The sequence below is a fragment of the Rhagoletis zephyria genome, unplaced genomic scaffold (genome assembly GCF_001687245.7).
Source record: "Rhagoletis zephyria isolate East Lansing unplaced genomic scaffold, Rhagoletis_zephyria_1.1 Rzeph_scaffold_00224, whole genome shotgun sequence".
In the NCBI taxonomy this organism is placed as follows: Eukaryota; Metazoa; Arthropoda; class Insecta; order Diptera; family Tephritidae; genus Rhagoletis; species Rhagoletis zephyria.
In genome coordinates this window covers 111,533-134,687 of record NW_016157308.1, presented here as the reverse complement: position 1 = coordinate 134,687, position 23,155 = coordinate 111,533, and the positions used below count along the sequence as shown (strand labels likewise).

The 23,155-nt window shown below is 37.0% G+C and overlaps 1 protein-coding gene across 12 annotated transcripts in view; it reads right to left on the bottom strand.

Moving 5' to 3' along the window:
• dac (dachshund family transcription factor) overlaps positions 1-23,155 on the bottom strand; it is a 72,312-nt gene that overhangs the window by 10,720 nt on the left and 38,437 nt on the right. For 8 of the 12 annotated variants that reach the window (XM_017609440.1, XM_017609439.1, XM_017609441.1 and 5 more), the window contains 6 exons: positions 18,268-18,425; positions 4,828-5,104; positions 4,393-4,484; positions 4,053-4,298; positions 3,148-3,831; positions 2,782-2,865 (listed from right to left, as the gene is read on the bottom strand). In XM_017609440.1, the coding sequence (XP_017464929.1) occupies positions 2,782-2,865; positions 3,148-3,831; positions 4,053-4,298; positions 4,393-4,484; positions 4,828-5,104; positions 18,268-18,425 (1,541 nt within the window). The remainder of the gene's footprint in view (positions 1-2,781; positions 2,866-3,147; positions 3,832-4,052; positions 4,299-4,392; positions 4,485-4,827; positions 5,105-18,267; positions 18,426-23,155) is intronic. The other 4 variants (XM_017609444.1, XM_017609448.1, XM_017609447.1 and 1 more) reach the window with 2 other exon arrangements.

Below are 23,155 nucleotides of genomic sequence, written 5' to 3'. Positions count from 1 at the left end.
ACATAGCGTGGAGGGTTTTGAGAGCCGCCTGGAAATCAGAGCATATGCTTACCACCCTAACTGAAGTCACACTCTTCCTTTATGACAGATATTTATTTCCGCCTGCAGCAGTCCAAAAGCCTGAACCTAGTGCTGACGTGGAGCTCCCGGAAGATGATAACTCCATCAGTCCTGCCTCCAAGTTTTTATTCATCCGTGAAAAAGTTCCTCCGGGCAACACGCCTTCCTCCGTCATCCCTTGAGCGAATGCAGGTAGAGAAAAAGCTACTGGTAGCCATTTCGTAGGCGCAGTATTCGGAAACTCCATGCTGTTTCGTTTTTGGGGCAACCAACGACACGATGTCCCTGGGCCTAGTCAGGGACCCATCTCTGCCGGGAGTTTGCAGGAAAGCGCAGACAGTACTGAATACGATTGACACTTAGTGTGATAAAAATGGGCTCACCGCTAACCCAACCAAAGCTAGTATTGTGCTCTTCACTAGAAAGAGAAGGTTGGATGGTATCATTCCCCTTAAACTTAAAGGAGTCACAATGCAAACCTCACCCGAAATGAGGTATCTAGGAGTAATTCTGGATAAAAAAATTATCGTGGACCTCCGAAGCATTGGCAGCAATATTGACAATGTAAACACGTCTTTGGCAAAACATGGGCTCAGTCACCAAAGGGAACCCTCTGGATATATACCTCTATGATCAGACCCATAATCAATCTCAATCAATAGCGTGAGAAGTCTGCTTGCTAAACTTCAAAGTACTATTGCCGCGTGCTCTACGGGAGCTTTCTCTACAACACCTGGCGCTGCTCTTGATGCACTTCTTCACTTAACATAACTTTGTGTCTTCATACGTGAGGAAGCCTTAAAGGCCATCTGCAGTTCAAAAAGAAACAGATGTAGGTATAACACTGAGTGAAGCGACTTATGTCGTTTCAATGCTATCTATAGGATAGTACTCCACCATTACCGTTGTTAAAAATATTCTACCATGTCGAGTTCCCTAAGGCTGAATGCTGGTTAATACCAGAGCCGGGACTCACACATTATCGAGTCTCCTCTGATGGCTCCAAAACTGACACTGGGTCAGGATCTGACGTCTTTATCGAAGCTTATGGGGATAAGCTACACTTTTCTCTTGAGGAGTATGCTTCGGTCTTCCAGGCTTCCTCAAGGCCATGGACTACGTGGTGCAAAATAGGTGGAGAGGAAGGAGTTTACGTGTCTGTAGTGATAGCCAATCTGCACCTATCTAGTTTTTTGCTCTCACTGAGCAGACGGGACTGCAGATAACTTTTTGGACTGCTGCCTGGTCACTTCACATGGCGCAAATACCTGACTGTGATAGCCGTACATGACATCTTCATTTGCCCATTGTGCTTCTTATCCGCCTTTGCAAGAATTAGGTATGAGACATTTGGCCGCGATTTGTTGAGAGGCGAACACCTGCGCTCTTTGACACCCACTAATCTGCTCAGGTTTATTCGTAAATCATGGAGTTTTAAAACATATTAAAAGGAGCATGAAAACAGTTCAATGGACGGCATAGAGTCAGCGCTCTTAGAAAAAAATTCTTGTTCTTTATTTTTTGAAACGGACTTGACCCCAAGCCCTGCGGAATGGTAGCGCGCACTACTAACCACTACACACACAGCGGCTGCCTTACTCCGTATATCCAACTGAAAACTGAGCTCCAATGTCAACTTCCAACTCTGTGACTCTGTACACTATTGCCGGGATTGCTATCAAAAACTGTAAATATTCGGCCCTATTATGGTTGTCGAATGTAATTTTTTCGCTAAAAAATAGCTTTCATCAGTCTAACTTTGGTTTCGCTGGCCATCGTAGTTTTGCGAGGAGCACCTTTCCTTTGCTGTGGTCATCGTAGCTGTCTTTGGACTTGGGAGAGTTTGAAGAAAACATAACATCGACGTCGACGTCGACAACAATAATATGGCCGATTGACTCGCTTAACTTCGCCATGTTATTGTAATTATTTGTGATGCGGAAGTGCTGTTTTCATTGTGTTAGCTAAACTCCAGCCCACAATCTACAACTGACTTCATTTAACCTCAAATCAGCATAAAATGGAAATTAACCGCCGCACAAAATGTTGTCAGCGTAACCGATCTGACATTACTTAACAGCGCAGAGCTATATATAAACATATGTACATATCTACTGTAGATATATGTATAAACATTAGGGTGCCTCACTACAAAAATGTCGCGGTTTCTCTGTCGGAATTAAATAATTTATTACGTTAAAAAATATATTAAAATTTACGTGAGCTGCATCAATTTTAAAAAATATCAAAATATTAATGCCCGGTTACACCTATCAATTTTGGAAAATTTCTCATTTTAAATTTATGAAATAAATTTTTAAAAAATATATATATATTTTTTTCAAAAAATCAACTCAGGTAATAGAAGAGTTTAAGCTTAAAAGGCCTACATAAAAATGTTTGAAAATTTTATCAACGGAATCAAAATAATGAAGATATTTTCAAATCGGTTCAGCTCACCTAATTCTTATTATAGTGACGGAAGTCGTAAAATATAATAAATTGTATTATTCCGATGGAAACTAGTGGCGATTTTTTTTTATGGTGGGTGACGCACCCTAATACACATATAGTTACTTGCTTTGTATCTACTACTTTGTATCTTTAAAATATCTTTAAACGCTTTAGCTGCAAGCGACTGCAGTTGCAATGGAAACAATTTCTTTTTTTTTAATTTTACAGTGCCTTTGTTTTAATATAATTTTTGTTGTTGTAACTCACCTCTAAGTTTCCGTTCATCGGCTAATTGTCGATCTAATGAATCTTTGACTTCGCGTTCGCGCAAAACGTCCATTTTAAGCTCGGCTACAGATAACAAGTGGAAAAAGAAAGAAGAAAAAAAAGACGGAGAAAGTTGATTAAAGATTTATTGACAAAGCGAAAAGATCAAAGCGGCAGCGCAAAAGCTAAATGAAGGCTGCCAAAAAAAAGTAAAAAATATAAAAAGGTTTAAAAGCGCCTTGCCTCAACAGGCTAATAGCGGCCGTCTGCTGCCAACAGCAACAATGCACGACAAAGCAAAACTTGTCTTGATGTCTTTTGTGCCTTTTCTTCTATTTTTCCAAAAGCCATTCAAATATTTCTCACCTTTTTCGTAGCTGATTTGTCGCTCCTGTTGACGCGCATTGTCCGCAGCCACCTTCAGCAGGCTTTGTATGTTGCGCAGCAGCGTCTCTGTAGATGAGGGTGCACCGTGCGGATCCATAGCGAGTGGGCCAAGCGCGAGGCCACCGGCCAACGCAGCAGCTGCAGTGGCGTCATTGGCCGCCAACAAAGCTTCCGTGCCCGCAAGCGCGCCACCCGAGCCAGGCCCATTCGCGAGGGCAGAATTCGCACCTGGCCCACCGCCAGCAGCACCACCGGCAACAGCAGCCGCCGCTGCCAATTGTGAATAGTTCAGAGCACGCTGGTGATGATGTTGCAGCGCTGCCACAGCAGCGGCATTGTGTGTGGAGACGGGAGATTGTTGTAGTGCCGCGTGTGAGTTGACAACGTCGCGTTCGTTGAGACCAACAGCGGCGGCGGCAGCAGCTGCAGCAGCCACGCCAAGGCCACCAACACCGACACCTACACCGACACCGCCACCGCCCGGCCCGCCTGGCACGCCGCGTTCACCGACACCTACAGCATTGCTGGCGCCATGGTGCAGCTGGTGGTGGTGGTGGTGGTGGTGTGGGTGGGGGTGATGTGGGTGGTGATGGTGCAGTGGATGACGTTGTGACGACGCCGCCGTCGACGATGTTATATTATCACGCTCAGTATCACTCAAGTCTGCGCAAACAAGGGCGAGCAAATAAAGAAGAAAAGGAGAAAGGAGAAAATGAAGAAGAAGAAGAAGAAAATGGAATGCGTTAAAAAAACATTAGTCAGTGTGGCAAACAGCTTTTGTGTGCTGCTATTGTTGGTATGCATGCTTGTCTTTCACCGCCCACATGACGTCCCGCCCTTTCGCGCTTCTACAGTTTTATTGATGTAAAACAAAGTGCACTCACCTTCGTCATCTTTGTTGCAACGTTCATCGACTTCTGACGCATTATCATCACTCAGATTTTCGTCATCGTCGTCCTCCACGCCAATCACACCCTGACTGCCGCCACCGACGCTACCCTCGCGCACCGAATGTACCGGCGAATGCATTTCGCTGCGTTCACTGCGATCATCACAATTGCTGCCTTGGTCCGTATTGCCGCCGGACTTGGAGAGATTCAGCACGGGGCTGTGACGGTTCGGCGAACCAGCTATAAATAATAGAATAGTAGAAGGAAATATAAGAGGCATTGAAGTATTTTAAAAGTAGCGGTAATAGTTGCTGTACAGGACGCAGGAACTTACAATTTCGTGAGCTTAAATCGCGGATCTTTGGCTCATTGATACCGCCACCGCTGTTCATTTGTTGGCGCTCATCGGTGCGTTCTTCACGAAGCCTGGAAGAAGAAGGTGAACAGAGAAGACAGAAAATAAGATCAAAGAAGTCAAACTTTTACGCTAAGTGCACACAGAGCTGAGTGGTTAACTTATAAGCGCGCTGATAGACGCTGAGAGTGTAAATATAGCACATTCAGGTCCGAACCTCGCTTAAAACACTTTTGGTGTGCGAACCTGCGTGCATGCTCTATCTGTGCCTCTCAGTTCGTTGATTAATTCGTCTCTCAACTCACCATTAAGCTCTCTTTGTGCACTAGCCCTTATTTTATGCTAACTTATTAACCTATTGTATGGATGCTTTATGGTTTAAGCAGAGAAAAATAATATGGCAAATATTCTTACCGTTCCAAATGTTTCACAATATCCTCATAGGCGGCGCGACAATTCTCCCAAATGCCGGAGCGCGCCAAGGCATCCATATTCGCCGCGGACATACCACCTTGAGCGGCAGCTTTCAACATTTGACTATCAGGTCGTGCGTGTAGGCCATGCGGCGGCATACCGGGTGACATTAACGCCGTGCCGGGATGATGATTCATTTGCATGAAAGCCATGTGATTGATGGGCGGGGGATTGTAGCCGTTGGCGAGGAGTGGCGATTTATCGAGACGATTAAGGTCTGAAATTAAGAAAGCAAATGTATGTTTGTAATACAGAAATTAAACATTTAAGCTAATACTTAATAATCGTGTATCTATGTATCTACATAAAAAACTTTCTGAATTGCGAGCATAAACAAATTTACTAACATAAAAGAAGATTATTTTAAATTGCTTTTTTCCTTTAACTCATAAAAACTTTAAGATAAGAGCTGAAAAAAGTTTCTTTTTTTCAAATAACGAACGGTAAAAGGACTCGTTTCCGTGTAAAGGAGTTTCCCTGTGGTCAATTTTCATTGGCTGTCAGGACCACGGCTTTGTTTCTAGGGCTCTCATACCATCCAAAGAATTTAGGCTGATCAATCCCTCCTCATTTTCACTTATACGCTGAAGGGGCTGAATAAACTCTCTATCAAAAGCTCAGCATGCTTATGGTAAGCGTAGATCGGAAACATGAAATTGTTTGAGGAAGCTTTTTTCACAAAGGCTTTGCAGTTGATGCTTTCCTTGTCATCGAGATACTTTCAGATAATTATTAAATTCATTATGAAGCTTTAATTTCGCTGCAGAGTGGGACTGTGCCTTCATTCAGCGAAGGGTGAATACAGGTACTCCGCAAGGTGATGACCGTTAACGAACTGCTTGAAAAATGCGTCGCTACGGGGGGTCTTGTTGGAGCATTTTTACTCCCACTGGACTAGGCGATGTCTGTTGGCGAAATACTGAATAAGTTAAAAAAGTGAATACGATTAAACCGCGACTGTCTGTCCGTCCGTGTCCGTCTATGCACACGATAACTCGAGTACAAATTGAGATAATTTAACGAAACTTGGTACTTGTACTTCTTTTTTTAGCTAAGGGCGGATTGTATTTATTGAAAATGGGCAAAATTGGACAATAACCACACCTATTGCTCATAAAATGCTTATATAGAGAAATGCGAAATATACCATAAGTCAGTAACTACTAAGAAATTATTGAAAAATGGGCATGGCACCGCCCATCTAGAACCACATATTGAACCAAAATCTGTATAATTATTGTACTTAACACAAAAAAAAAAAAAAAAACCTTGAAAATTTTTTAAATCTGCCTAAAATGAAGCCCACTTTTATATATACTATATAACGGTAAATTTCAGAAACGCTTAAACTTTCATATTTCAGTAAGTGAACATACATACTATCAAAGATGTTTGAAATAGGGGTAAAACCACTCGCAAAAAAAATTTCACCGACACTACAACAAAATAAAACTTTACTAAAGAAAAAACCTATTTTCATAATTGCTTGTAGACCCATTACTTCTTCGGAAAATTTGCTGCCATGCCCACATAGTCAAAAAAATTTACCCATCCTTATGTACAAATATAGTTTATCGTTTTGTAATCAATATTCCAATGTACATATCACATACTAGCTGCATCTTTTTTTAGGGTTTTAGGCCCCGAAAACGACACCTTGAGTGCTTGCTTACTACGGCTTGTTGATATTTAGAGGTTAGCGAATCATCAATAGAGAGAGAGACCCCAAAAGCAATTCACTAGCACTTCATTGAAAAGCTATTAACGGAATATTTAATAACACTTGGCAACCCTGCCAAAATTGCTGCTTAATTTATTCCCAATGGTTTTGAAATAATAGCTAACTACCGGCGACGGCCATAATGTTCGCGCCATTAACATATCAGACCGCCATATATATGTATGAATGTACACATATATATGTATGTACATATGTTTATATAATTATATGTATGTATACTAAATACACACATGTCTTTTGAAATAAATATAAGTACATAAATTGTGTTTTGTGCCTGCATAAAAAGTAAGGTAGTACTCAAAAGTGCATATGAATGTGTTTTAGGGCGGAGCGGAAACGGAAAATTTTGCGTTTCGAAATTCTAATAAATTTTTGTTTAAATCGGTTAATATTTTCTGCCTACATTTTTTTATTTGAAATTTTGAAATTTTCGTAAATTCTAAGCTAAGACATACTCTTGGTTCTTAACACTTTTTTTTGTTAAAAGTGTTGCTCATATTCTCCATATAAAAACCTTAGCGAACATACGAGTATCTACATAATTTGTATGGAACGAAATGAATAACACCATCAATAAAAAAAAATGCCAAAAATCAGCGATATTTTGTAGCATGCCTGAAATTGTTCTATTTGATTATGTACTTACGTTATTTGTTTAAAATTTACAAAAAACTCAAAATTTGTATCAAAAAGGCGAGGCGGAAATCATAAACGAATTAAAAAAAATAAAAAATGTTAGTGCTATTCTATTCTAGTGGGCTATTAGAATTTCGAAACGCAAATTTTTTTCTTTCCGCACCACCCTAATGTGGATATTGTTAGGCAAGTATGCACATTAGACTCGCCTCACTAAAAAAAAAATTGGGGTTTTTCCGCCGGGGTTGCAAAATCGAGTATATTTGAAGACTTCCACCAAAATATTTCGGGTTTGAAAATACCTCCAAAAATCGACTTTTTGTGAATAAAAATAGTTAAAGGTTAAAAGTTCTTAAAGGATTTCAAAAAAAAATCCTCTTAGAAGACAAAACAGTTTAAGCTTAAAAAATCTCCATAAAAATATTTTGAACGAAATCATTATAAAGACATTTTTAAATGCCGTTTTTTATAACTTTTTTCATTTTAGACTTACGAGATATTAGTGAAAAGGTGTTTTCTCACCTTTATTATTTCTTTTCAAAGAAACTCAATCACGTCCTATTTTTTTTTTTTTTAATATCAACACATCTTAATTCAATTTGGAATGACGCTCGTTCATCTTACCTTTCTCTTTCATACTTTTATTGAAATATATGCAACGAAAAAAGGGTGAAAAAGTACCTCTTCATTAATTCCTCACAAGTACAAATCGGTAACGTTTTGACTGAGTTATTCAACTTTATCTAAATCAATCTTTGAAAAAGTTCAAAAACAGCATCTAAAATGTCATTATTAGTTATGGATTAGTTATTAGTTGAAATATGTTTTTAAATATTTTCAATTTTGATTGATAGAAAACTCAAGTTTTGAAGGTATTTTCAAATTGGTCCAATCTTAATATTTTTCCGAAATATTTTGGTGCAAGTCTTCAACTATGACAGATTTTATAATTCCAATGGAAAAACGGTAACCATTTTTTTTTTTTTGTATGGGAAGTGATACAGTCTAATGTGCATACATAAATATATTGAATAAAAACTACATATATACATGTAAAAAATTTTATAATTCCATACCGTATGTGATATATTTATGTATGTTTGTACATATCTATGTATGTATGTATGTAGTCTAACACATATGGCAATACAGACAGTTCTAAGTTGCGTGAGACAAATAGGCGGACGGACAATCATTGAAACTCTATTATAAAATTAAAGTGCTCACCAACACATGCCAAAAATTATATCGATATACATATGTATGTATATTTGTACATATGTATACATGTGTATGTAAATAAATATTTTTTTTTGTATGTCTGCATGGTTGGGATAATAATAAAGGCCCACCTGTGTATACGCAAATAACACTGTCTGGTAGCTGACCACACATACATATGTACATACAAAAGCAATTTATTAATTTATATACATATGTATATACATATATATATGTCTCTACATGTGCAGACTAAACTTTGTCTGAGACTTGGATGTAAACATACTGACCGGCCACATTGCTAGGTCGGGCGTTCGCCGGCTGTCTAATCGCCAGTCGGGTTGGACAAATGGCTAAAATGTCGGCAAGTGTTTTATATAGATACATATGTAGCATTGATATTCTCTACAGCCGTGTGGTTGCATATAATGACAAACATATGAATGTTTATATGTAATATATTCATTTGTAGATACATGTTTTTGCTGGCATTTGCTTGACTCCGCTGGGAAAAAATCGAATTAGCGTAAATTACAATTTTGTTAAATTGTCACATTTTCGTAATATCAACCGTAATTTTCTGATGAATTTTGTAGCATTTTGTATGATTTTTTATTTTTTTATTTTTTTTTTTTTGATTTTCGGTATCTGGCCACACTGACCTTGGCGTAATTGTTTTACTCACATAACTATATGTATATGAATTAAAATGTACCCAAGTGCATGAATGTCCGCTTACAATTAATTGCATGACATTAACATTTATGTCCATAGAAGTGTATGGGCATTAATGATTTGAGTCAATAAAATTATTCAAGAAACATTTAATTATTTTTTAAAAAGGAAGTCTAAATAGAAATAATTATACATAAAACAGATATCTTGCAATATCTGATTGATTGGATTTAGAATCGATACACAGGGTATTTAAAAATTGTCATGTATACTTGATTATAATTGCCGATAAACGAGAAAGTTGGAATGAATAGAGAAAATTATGGCTTTTATGAGCTAAAAATATGTCGCAAACGAAAAATAGTACGAGTTTAAAACAACATAGTTTGTAGCTTAAATAAAAGATAAAATGACTTTCTTCGAATAAGAGCGGGAAAGTAAGGGAGAATGACGACACCTATTGCTGCTTGTAAGCGATGCGCTCCGTGCTCGCAACGAAACTCTTCAAGCGACTGATGTCCATTTCCGAAAGCTGACAGCGAGTGTGATAAAAAGTTCGGCCCAAGGTGCTTAAGCCTTAGGTTCGCAAAGGCAGGGCATCAGATCAGCAGGTGTTGAGATAAACACACATCTGTCCAGAAGCAGATCCCACCAGATCAGGGGAACGCCCAGACTTTCTCTATCCGAAATTATATCTCAAGGGTTCCCTGTCTTGCCAGCTTATCTTTCAAGAAGCCAAGAGCCGTGAGAGCTGCTTGGCTGTCGGAATAAATATTCACCTCCTTAAAAGGTGTTACACTAGAAAGCAACCAGCCTCTTTTATTGGTGGCTACCTCTGCTTGCAAGACACTGCAATGATCCGGTAACCTAAATTTCAGGTTGATGGAGCGTTATTCGCAAAAGATACCTCCCCCCACCTTCCCATTCAACTTCAAACCATCTGTAAATAAGTTTACAGGACCACGATTCAAGATACTGCACCCCTCCAAGTCCTCTCTCGCTAGAATGTAGATGGTCAAAGGTGCATTCGGACCTCGAACCTCAAACCGGCGTGCAGTGGTCTGTCCGGGTCGGTAGAAACTCGAAGCCTTTTAGAATACTGGAGTGTCCATAGCTTGAGGCGAACTTAAAGCCCACCCCGCTTAGTCTTGCCGCTTATAAGTAGCTTACTGGTATTCATTTTTAGGTGACAAATATTCTCACGAAGAAGTTCAAATTAATTGCATATTTCTAGAATCTAGATACGAGTCGATATTACAGCCATGAACAGTAAATTTTCGAGAGTTTATTTGGACTTGTAACCGGTGAAGGGTGCTGCTGTACATTCAGCACTTTGTAAGAGCCTTGCTTAAGGCACACAACTCGGAAAACTGATTCCCTCCAACAACTACTCACCTATTAAGAACGGATCAAACAGAATCTTCAATGCGATCTTCATAAATATTTTAACCTATGAGATTTTAAGAAAGCAACAACAATTCTAAATGAAACTCCGAATCAGATCAATTTCTTAGTTCTGTTAATGATGCCTTTTATCCGTCCTGGGAGCCAGCTGAACTAATGCATGGCGCTTCAAATAAAACTTGCATATCACCCAAAAATCAACGCCCATAACTCACTCACTGAATCACTCAACTGAGCGCTGAGCAAAGCGCGGCTTCCATTACAAGCATTTAACTGTAGATAATAACATTTTATTACAAATCAATAACAACCATATGCTCGTATGAACAAATGTAAGATGTGCTGATGTAAAAGAAACGCCGCTGACGATGAATGACAACGCAAATTTGGCAAAGGTAGAAAACAAAATTTTAAAATCGAAATACACAACAAAAAAAAAGTAGCAATGAGAGATGCACTCAACGCATTATGGAATGTGTATAGTAAGACAGCCAGCCAGCCGGTCGTCAGTCGATGGACTTCTAAAGAAATCTTAAAAAGAATTGCCGATTTGTGTAAATTGAATGTTCGAATCAAAGATTGAAAGTAGAATTTTCGACAAATCATGAACGCATTTGCGTTGTGAAACTTTATTGTATTGTATTTTATTATAGTTGGTATTTTATTTGTAATTGTTGTTGTTGGGTAATCGAAGTTGGAGGCGTTTTGAATGTCAGAAATTGAAATTAAAAATAAAGAAGAATGAACGATTTGAAGTAAATAAGTGCGTGTAATTGCACTCATAAATACATTCAGTCTATGCATTGTGAAGAAATCAATAAAAAAATCGAAGTTATGTAGAAAATCATGTAGTGGAAATAATGTGAAATATAATGACCAAAGAAATCGGCTTTGGCAGAAAGCGCCTGGAGATAATTCGCATACCAGCTCATACCAGGTACATTGGTACCCAGATGGTTCAAGACAGTGATCGGCATCCCTAAATAAATACCTTTGTATTTAAAGTACCAGTTGGGAGTTTGCTAAATACTCAAGTAAAAAATACTTAGGTATTTAATGGCTGCTAGATATCAAAGCACAGAAAATGGAAATACTTAGCGGGCGCTAAATACTCTTGTCCAAAGTACTCGGATACTTTGGAGATGCAAAATACTACCAATGCAATATAGTACCAATGCAATATAGTACCAATGCATTTAGTCTTGATGGCTAAATACTTTTAAAATAAATATTTTATGATTTAGGAGAAATTTAGAGAAATTAACACCTTACTTCTCACTCACCTCAACCTAACCTCACCGCAAAACACTTCACCTCACTTCACTTCACCTCAAATCTACTCATCACACCAGAAGGGAGGTTCTGTATTCAGTTAGCGACAAGTTTCAGATATCGCTATCGCACTTGTTGACATAAAAATATTCATATCATACGTCAATAAATACGATACCGATCGGGAAACTGTCGCTAAGTCGTTACAGAATCTACCCCCCGCCTAAATTCACCAAACCTTAACTCACCACAACTGAACTAATCACACCCGTTCTCACCATGTTCAATTTGAGAACTACCTCGGGACTAAGTTAGGACTGTCAAGTCTATTTCGAGATTCTCGAGTCTATTTCGGATTCTCGAGACTATTTCAAGATTTTCGGACCCATTTCGGAATTTTCGTCATATTTATCTATCGACAAATTTATCGATTTTTAGGCGATATGTTAACCGACTTTTTTATCGATATATTTACTTATATCTTTACAGATATATTTATCGATATATTTATCGATATTTTTACCAATAGACTTCTATACATTTTTTAGCGATATATTTATCGATGTTTTAATCAATATATTTATCCATAATTTTTTCAATACATTTATTGATATTTATCGATATATTTATTTATATTTGCCGATATATTTAGTTTTAAAAAACCCAAAAAACCTAGAATCTGAAAAATCTTGAAGCCGCCTCGAAAACCCCCAAAAATTCTAGAATCCTCGCAGTAGTCACGAAAATCCCGCAACAGTCCCGAAAACTCTGAATAAGTCTCGAAAATACCGAAATATTCCCGAGAATTCAGATATTGTCCCCACAATGCTATTAATCTCAAAAATCTCGAACTAGTCTCGAAAATTCTAGACATCACAGAGCAGTCTCGAAAATTCTGAAAATCTTTATTTTTACTCTGATTAAATAGCAAGTATTTAGTATTTAGTAAAGCCTTAACTACTATGAACTTTTGTATCCAGTATTTATAATAGACAAAGTGTAAATACTTTTGTACGCGGAATTTAGTGAAGCAAAGCGTCTACTTAAATACTTCGGTACGCGGTGTTTCGTTAGGTGAAACTAACTAAATACTTTTGGACTAAGTATTGGATCAAATCGAAGTTTGTCAAAGACTTCTTTGACACATTTCAACTTTTGATAACGAACACTACTGTTATACTTTACTGGATACGAGGTTAATCCGGGTTCGAAGTAACCTCAACTGTCTTTGTAGGACCGGAATCCGTTTGTGATCTCAGTTTGTCTTCTTCGAGAACCATATATACCGAGGGAGAAAACTTAGAACGCAGTATTCCTTGTAATTCAAGACCTGGCTCAGACAGATAATCTATAATCTAGTTAATTGGATTTTCGAATTCACCTGCCAAGTTCCTTTTATTAGTTATTAGGAAAATCGGTAACAACAACAACTTCATCTAACCTGCCACCGTGACTTTCATCAAATCAGAAAGTAACTAAAACCCATATCACAACCGAACGCAGCTGCTTCTTGAAAATTATTTAGGCAGTTCTGCAACTACTTTCACCCATGATATGCTCACATGTCTTTTCCCAAAATAGCGAACATCCCCTCCGAAACCCCGCCAAACTATGCCTATGGATTACATTTAGCAAAATCGATTTTGTGATATTCAAACTGCAATACAAATTATTGCGGCTGCATAAGTATTAAAGTTCTGCTTTTAGCTCCATTTCTTCTCGAATGCCATCGTGCACATCACGCACCCATCTTGTTTTCCGGTCACTGCGGCTGCAACAATAAATTTAAGCCGATTTCTCTGTACAATTTGTTAAAAAAAAACTGCGCCGTTTATCTTTTAAGATTTCCTTTGCTGCTGGTGCTGCGGTCAGACCAAGCAGTCAGTCAGTCAGTCAGTCATTCAATCGACCAATCGACCAGTCAGCCATACATTTATTCAATGCACTTACATAGTTCTCATTGAGCAAGTTTTATGATGATTTGCTTTGGCAATGGCAGCAAAATCGCAAATCAAATGCGTATACCTTTGCAACCCAATCGTAATCGTCATAAAGTCTGACCAAATTGCTGTTCAGGCTTGCGCACAGTGGGCAGTAGCTAAAGATTATTCAGGCACTTTGCCGTAAGAAAGCAGGCATACGAATTTTCATACAGTATTTTATTATTTCAATATATATTTTATATAGATCAAAATGTGGCGCCAAAGAAAAAGCCATTTTAAGGGAAAGTTTTCAAGGAAACCCCACCTGAGGAAATGATGAACAAAGGCATCAGAAATACTTTATGGTTGCCAAGGTCCTGTTTATAAGAGATGAAGGATACAAAACTTCGTCACTCTAATGCTCAGGGGTTTCGAGTCCGTCACTGATAACACTTAAACTGGCATCAAGGACAACGTGTACATAAAAAAACAAAAAGAAATGCCCACAACAGGTGTACTACCACCTTACTTGTGGAGCCTAGTGCTGGACGAACTTCTATAAATTTTATCTGACAATAGCTTCGGCTGATACAAGTAGAGGAAGGTTTGACAGTATCCTCTGCGATATAATACAAAGAGGATTCGACTTACGGAAAGGCCGGTGCGCCAAAGTCGGTCTTAACGGCCCAAAAAGGAAATCGTTCTCTTTGTTAAAAAGTACCGTTTCCAGGTATGAAGAATACAGCATTGGTTGGAATCGTGGCCAGAGCCGTCCCTGAGGAAGTTTCTTGATCTAATCTGGATATCTAAACTTCTATGGCCGATATATGTGGAAGCGACCATATCCAGAGCTCCAGGGCTAGGCATTAATCGCTTTTAGAATTACCCTAACCACAGTGAAACCATGTCTTACCAAACTTAAGCGTATATCCTTTTTATTTATTACAGTAGCAACGCGCACATTTCCAATAATAGCACTATAGATATTCTCGAGCTTAAGCCGCTATACTTCACCCTTGAGAAGACAGCTAAGCCTACTCTCTTAAAATTAGCCAGAGAAGTACATATGTATTTGGCAAAGGAAAGGTCTTATTATCAAGAGACATGGAAAATTGATATGTACATGGTTGCTGTTTTTTTGAGAAGAAATTTTCAATAGAGTCTTTTGCAGCAAAGTTGCCTGGAGCACATCTAGTCCCCTTGAAAATTCAGAAGGCATTGAGGCAGGTATCACGGGCTCCAGTATAAGGTTTTTAGAGCCTATGTGGAATTCTCCAGAATCTTCCAGGCGGAGGTCTACGTCATTAGTCGGCGTGTAGAGATAAATGCAGGAGCCTTCGGGCTGAGAAGCCATCTGACATTGTTACAGGAATTTAGACGAATGATCGACATATGTATTCGCTTTTGCACCTCAGCCAAAGGCCCCCATAAGCTCTATGGCTCCAAAACGCCCTTGTAAAATTTCTGAGGACTATATGATTTCACCAAAGAAAGAACTTTCTAAGGGACGGAAATTTCAAATGAGGTGTTTTATCTCGAAAGTTTTTCATCCTATTAAGAGAGCTTATTGGTCGAGAAAGAAGTGGAAATCGTCGGGGAAGGAGATCAGTGGTTACCTATACCTTGGCAAATGAATTTGTTAGGCAGAGATCGCTATTAGTAGACGCAGAGATCAAGGAGAGAGTAGGATTACCTATGTTACCTCAGCGCACACTGCGCGAAAGCTACAGTAAATGCAATCTCAAAGTCTTTCTGGCCCACAATGATCCAAGTAGGTAAACCGAGTTACTTGAGCTTTTCAGTAGAACACAGTGCGATTGGATTTCATGTGGTAAAATTGAAATATCACACTTGATCCACACTGCTTTAAATATTATGGCAAGTGCTCTTTGGAGAATGACTAGGTGGAATAACCGCACGATTTTCCAGTTTGAACAGCAGGCGCGCATTTCTCCGGTGGAGCTCAAACCGCAGTGGTGACTGATAAGTTAAAGTCATCTATAACAGAAATTCTGGAATGAAAGTTTCTTCCAACTAGTTATGTATGTATATATTTCCATAGCAGTTCAAAACCACTGTGCCGTAGCTCAATCAAAATCAATACATACCGCAAAACATCCCAGAAATCTGCAAATAAATAATCCGCACAATTCCCATTGCACGATCACTCCTGCGAGGCTTAAAATGATTTCATTTCATGGCAGTACTACATTTCTTTCCATGCCATTTCGGATGTGCAATTGTGCAACACTGCCTGCTATCAGAGCAGACAGATAAGTAGATGAATACCTAAATGCATAGCAGAAATAATAAATATCTACCACATACCGCAAACATATTCGTGGTATGCCGCCATAATAATAATGGCAGCCAAACACAAACGGACAATCAAACAACAATCGGCTAGCCGACAGGCAAACGGGAACGACATCGTACATAGCCAACTAAACAACCGAACCAACCAGCTCTCAGCCAAGTCCAGTCAGCCAGCGAGCCATGAATTATGTTTCTGTGGAATTACAGTGATTTTTCAGCTAAAACCTGGAACTGATACTTTTCTTTGCATTCTCAGGTACTATTCCACAGTTTTGGGGTTTATGAATTTTTTGTTTGAATTTCTTTTGTGTTTCATTCTTTTTTGAATGCGCGCGGATTATTAACAGTTTTGCTGCATTCGTCGCTGCAATTACTTATTGTTGTTTATTGTTTGCAATTGTGGTTTGGCTTTGTTGGCAGTTTATTTTTTTTTTTTGTTGCTGCTATTATCAGTTTTGCCATTGATGATGTCTTGCCGAAGGTGCCTCACAAACAAATGAAAACTAGTATTTATGGCATTGTAGCCTACTTGTTTTCTGTGCGAATTCAACGGCTGCTGGCGATGAGTTTTGATTGATTTGTGAGTTGAGTTTTCGATTTGGCCTTCTCGCATTTCGAATGGGAAATTTTGCTTGAGAGGAAATGTATGAGAAATGCGCGGAAATGTGAAAATCGCAACTTTTTACAGCGAAATTTAGAGATTTGATTTATTTATCGAAAGAGACATTAGAGTGAAAGCTCGCTTAGACTCTAAGCTTGGAGAATTTAAAGCTGAATAAAACATTTTTAGCCCTGTTTATATGAAGTTATAAGTTGATAGAATATCATGATTCCAATTTTCTATGTTCAAAAATTGAAAAATAAAATAAATTTTCAAAAAACTTTTTTAAGAAACATGATCTTTTGAGAATGGACAATTTTTCTGAAATAAAGTTTTAAAAATAAAAAATAAATGTTTTCAAAATGAGAAGGTACAATTTTTAATTAGGAAAGTTATAGACAAAATCTAACTCAAATCAAAGGAGCAACGAATAATAACAAAAATAACTAAAAAACGTAGAAAATAATTAATTTAAAAGTTTTAAAGAAAGAATATTTAAAAAAAAATTTGTTTAAGAGACTAAAAATTTTAAGTAGATGTCTATACAAATTTAAGTGGAAGGCAGTTTTAATTTAGGAAACTGTGAGAAGAAAATATTATAAGAAAAAGGATGATGTTAAGAAATAAATATTTATAAAAAAAGCTTTTGGGAAAAATGTATAAAAAACTTAAGAGCAAAAAACAAGAAAAAAAAGTTATGAAACAACTTTAAAATATTAAAAATTTCTATTAAAACCATCTTAAAAAAGGAAAACTTTAAAGAAAAAATTATGTAAGAAAAAAGTGTAAAAAAATTGGGCAAAATTAAAAAAAAATAAATAATTGTTAAAAAAGCGGAAAATATTTTAAACCCCCATTATAAAATAAAAATTGTTGGAAAAATTTTAAATAAAAATAAATTTAGAAAAATTTTTTCGAAGAAATTAATTTGTAAAAAAATTACAACGTTGAATAAAATTTTTGAGAAAAAAGTTAAAATAAAAAATTTTAAGTGTGACAAAAACAGGACAATTTTGACGAAAACTGTTTAGAAAAAGTTTTAATAAAAAACTTAAAAAATCAAGAATATAATTTAAAAGAAAGACATTTTAAGGAATCAATTTTATTAAGAACAATTATAACAGCAAAATTTAAGGGAAATTGTTTTATTTGGAAACTAGTTTTAACATTTTTCTATCTAGGAAAGTTATGATAGGAAAAGAAACAAACTTTTTACAAATAAATTCAGAAAATAAAATGTAAGCTTAAAGAAAAAAATGTAGACCAAAAATTTCGCACAATTGTTCCTTTTAATTCTGTGTTAGATTTTTTTTTAACGATACAAATTAAAAAAAGAAGAAACTTAAGAAAAAGTTTGAAAACAAAAAATGTTTTTGAGATAAATAATTAAAGCAAAGTTTAGAAAAACAATTTTCGACTTATTTTTTATTTATATTTATGTACATTAACAGCTCAATTCTGTATTGGTGACAAAACATTTGTAGCTGAAAAATGAAAACTTTTTCATATATTTTTCCGTAACAAAAATTTAACAAAAATTTGTCACTGACACAAAATAGAGCTGGAAATAGTATACAAATTTGTTTACTCACCACCAATATGCCCATTCTCGTAAGCGTAGTCACCATTATCCAATCGATGCTTCTTCAATTGCGGATGTTGCGACAAGTGTGTGGGCGGCAGCGACAAACCGACGGGGCCACGTTTCGGCGGTCGACCCGGTCTGGAACTGCGGAATTGCAGAGAGTTACTGTTGGGTTAAAATAATGCCAAGTGTCAGTAGCACAAACCACAGTAAGAATTCGTTTTTTTTTTTGTTTTTTGTTATGCGGAAAACAGCAGCGTGGTTGTGTCTCCATAAAAAATAGTTAAAATCAATGCAGATATACATACATACATACGTACAATAGAATAAATAGTGCGGAGATACATATGTATATAAAATTTATATTACGTAGCTAGTAATAAAAAGTTATTTTATGGCTCAGACATACGAATCATTTACATACATATACAGTACAAACCATTTATCACATGATCAATTCCCTCTCTGACTAAAATAAATTTATATAAAATAATTTTTTAGCCTTTTTAAAATCCATAATTTTTTTTGTAGAGCGCATAACTGTCATCAACCGTTTTTGTTTTTCATCTGCATTGAGTTGGGTACCAAAATATTTATTTTTATTTTAAATTCCGAGAAAATATTTACCGCGATTTATTTATTAGACCGCAATTGCGTTATTACTAAGTTAAATATTTTCCTCTTTTACTACGAATAAACAATGAGAAAGTGAAAGTCCTTTCCAAGAATTGTTGAATGTTCTTTTTATACATATTACTATTTTTTTTGATTAGTTTTCACGTGCTGGGGAAATATAGTGCAGCACTTTGCTTTAAATAAACTTGCTACTGTTTGAGTAAAAGATTAGAAATGTAAATATGTACCAATAAACACACAAATTACATGTTAATTTATCTAAATATCAACAAAAGCAAAACAACTGGCGCGTAAATAGGAAATAAAAGAATACATATTTGAATTTTCTTAAACTTAAAACTACTTAAGCAATTATTATCTGAGTGGCCGACACTCGTCAGTAATTTTTATAGACAAATCGGGCAAACCCAGGAATCAAACAATTCCATATTTCCAAGCTCCCTCAACCACCATAGGGAGTTCCGATTGTCTGCTTGGTAATGGCGCCTGGGAATGGAATTGAAGACTTGTGCTCGAAAGTAAAGGGCTACCTCTCCGAGCTTTCTCGCTTCTCCTCAGCAACCATTTTCGCCACCTGGACGAAGGAGTTCAGATTGCAGCTGGATATTCACGTCGACGGTGAATAACCCGAAAATCCTTGGACTAATTTTCGACAGTCTGCTCTCCTTCTCGGCACATACAACCGCAGTTATCAATAGAGTAAAAAGCCGGAACAAGATTTTCAGGCCGGCAGCACCTGGGGCAAAGATAAAGACACGTTGTTGGCAACATATTGAACTATACAGCGCTTGTGTGGTGCCGGGGACTAGCAGGACGCAGTAGATGACTTGCCAAAACACGGCACTCCGGCCAGCGACCGGTTGCCTTCTGATGTCGGCGCAACATCACTTGCTAGACGAGGCCCATATGTTTCCAATCAAGGAGCATAACACAATGCTCTGCAAGCAATTCTTGGTAGGGTGTCACCGACGTGGGCACCCGAACAGACATTTGCTTGCCGAAGAACCCTCGCCATGGCATGGCAAAAAGCATCTATACGAACTGACGGACGAAGTCCAGAGGTTCATAAAGCAATCTACAGGCCTTAAACGGCATTTACAGGGAGTCAATCTCGAGTTATATAGACTCTCGATCTGTGAATGCCGTTTTGGGCAGACAACCCGACGTGGACGAGACAGAGCTTCGTCTGGCGCGGGAGGCTCGGAACACAATAGCCCAATTTCGCTCTGGCTACTGCAGAAGGTTAAGCTCCTACTTGAGCGCGACTCAAGACATCTCTTCGCATGCCCACAAAACCCCACTCAACTAACGCCTCTGTCCTTATGGGCAGACCCTTAAAAGCTGCACGCTTCTTGGGTCTCCCGTTAGTTGAGTTTGACGACAACGATTGAGGGTCTAACCAATCTGGGGTTGTTGTAGTCGCTACAAGAGCAACAACAAGTTAAAGAAACACTCGTTACCCATATGGCGGTAGCAGAGGACGAAATTTGGCCCAAACTGGTGGGTCAAATTAGAGTTTCACTGCAACGAATAAAATGTATTCCAGTTTAAATAGCTTGCAATGCGACACAGTATTTTTAGGCCGTCGAAAAGCTCAAATTTGTACCCGGAAGACAAGTTCTTCTGCTAAAAAGCTGTATGTGACAGGGAATATGAATTTTGAGCTTTGGTGTGTTCAGAGACTTATAGGAGAATTTAATGGCAAATGTTTTTGTAAAACATTTTAACCCTTTATATGCCTGTTTCGTGTATGTGTTTGCCCTTTTCTTAAAATGGCCCGCCTATTGAAGCGTTAGAGGCTTAAAATGTACCCTATAGTAGCACCCGTTGTGGGAACCTTGTTATTAGTGTTACCAGGAGCTGAAGGCAGGTACTCGAGTGGACACTCAATAATTGGAAATATGGCACGGGTTTTAGTTTACAAAAATATCACTAGTAGCAAGACTAATTTAATTATACATTAAGCATTTTAAGCCCATAAGAGGCAAAAAAGTTATGCATCTATATTTTTTCACCATATTCTTTTAATGACAAATTTTTGTTATCGCAAAACAAAAAACAATTTATTATTTTTCAAAATTTTGTTTTTTCACCTTGCAGTATATATAGCACTTTGTTGTTTATATTTCTTTTTTTCTCAAAATTTATCTATTTAATTTAGCTTTTCACCGAAATCTCATTTAATCTTATCTGTAAATATTTCCTTATAAACATTTCAAAATCTCCCAAACCAATATTTGAACAACGATGAGACAAGCATATTCTATTGCACTGATATATAAGTACATTTGTATGTATGCGCATTAGGGTGGTCCAAAAATACACGTGAAAAAGTCGGAATTTTTATGCTCGCACCACCTAGAATTGTTCTATACCGAAAAAAATATACCCTTAATTTTTTATTTTGAAATCAAAAAAAATTTAGAGGTCGCTCAAAGCGCCAAAAGTTTTCCATGTATTTTTATATGGGGGAAAACCAACTTTTCGTAGAAATGGTATAGAATTCTTGAAAATCAATATTTTTTAGAGGTCGCTAAAAATTTTTTGTATTCAAAATTAAAAAATAGGGGTATACTTTTGCATTATAGAACAATCCTAGGGGGTGAGAGCATTACAATTCCGACTTTACTGTTTGTGGACCACCCTAATGCGCATACAACTAGGCACTAAAAAATGTATACTTACTTATGTATGCAAGTAAATTGAAATTTGTTGTGCATAAAAAAATTAATAAATCTAAGCAGCTGCAAACTCTCTTGAAAGAAATTTACTTTAATTTTAATCTGTTCTTTGAAAATAAGGGATTTACTTACGTAAATATTTACTCGACCCGCATAAGTTGAAATATGGCATTAAACAAAATTTAAATATTTAAAAATATAAATTTTATAAACAAATTTAAAAAATTAAAAGCATAAATGTTTGCAGACAAATATCAACTTGTCAATCGAGGCTGGACATTTTTATATTATTTTGGAGCCATTCTCGCTTTTGATTTCTTAATTTTGCCTTCATTTTCTTGTATATATATTTAACTTGTATTTAAAAATGTTATATTAAAATCACATGATTGCGACCGATGCTATGTGATATGTCATAAATTCTTTATGACTGTCGCTCGCCGGACAAACAGTGCAAGAAATTTACAATACAATTCATTAAACACAGTTGGCTGCACTCGCACGTATTCAAAGTGCAAACAACTTTCTTCTGCAAGCCATTCCACTTGGCGGAGGAGACACGTAGCGATGAAATGTCATTCGAGTGATGAAATTCATAGAAGATAATTTTTGCAAACCAATGGAGGGGAATGTTTAAAGCCAAGCAAATGAGTCAATTGTTTTGAAGTTGGAGAAGTTGTCATAGCAAAGATATTCTTCACGCATGCAAATATGTTTATAGATACAGTGATCGAAAAAATTATAACTGCACCACATATTTATTAACAAATTTTCACAATTTATTTTTATTTTTTGTTGTATAAGTTTATAACAAAATTGTAACAGACCGACCTGAACATTATAGATATTAAAGAAAAATTAATATGGGGGTCTTTATTAGAGCAACAGAAGCCAAATCAAAAATTTTTGAAATTTTTGTCTGTCTGTCCGTCTGTCTATATGTATGTAGGTATGTTTTCACGCTCATCAGTCGAAAACTAATGATGGAATCCAATGCAGTTTTCACCGATACATTGCTAAAGGTCTAAATTATAATATAGGAGAAAAAACAATTAGAGAGTTGCCACCTGTTCGAAAATCGCAGTTTAAATAAATTGAAAAGACAAAGTAAATTTTCCAACATGGCTGTCTAAAGAAATACATTTAAGGAGGCTTAGAGTCGCAAATTATATTGTGGAAGGTTGCCACCTGTTTGAAAATTCCAATTTGATTTAATTGATAAGATAAATTAATTATTTCAATATGAGTATCAAACTAAAGAGGCTTAGGAAAGTTTGCGGCCAAAAATAAGTTTGGGTAGGGTTGCCATCTGTTTGAAATTTTATTTTTAAATTAACAAACACTTGCAAAATCGGGCAAATTAGTAGACCTCCCTAATTACAGGGATTCAGGGAGTCACGCCTGCTACAACTCCGCGTTCCATTTTGAAGCCATCGGTGGTACATAATCGCGAAAAAGAGGGTCGTCCGCCCGAGCAGAGATTCGCCATAGCCGAGTAAAACTGAGTATTCTCGGAGGTCGCTAGGTAACCAAAGTACTCGGTTTAGGATTGGATTTTATGAAGAATATTAACTTCAG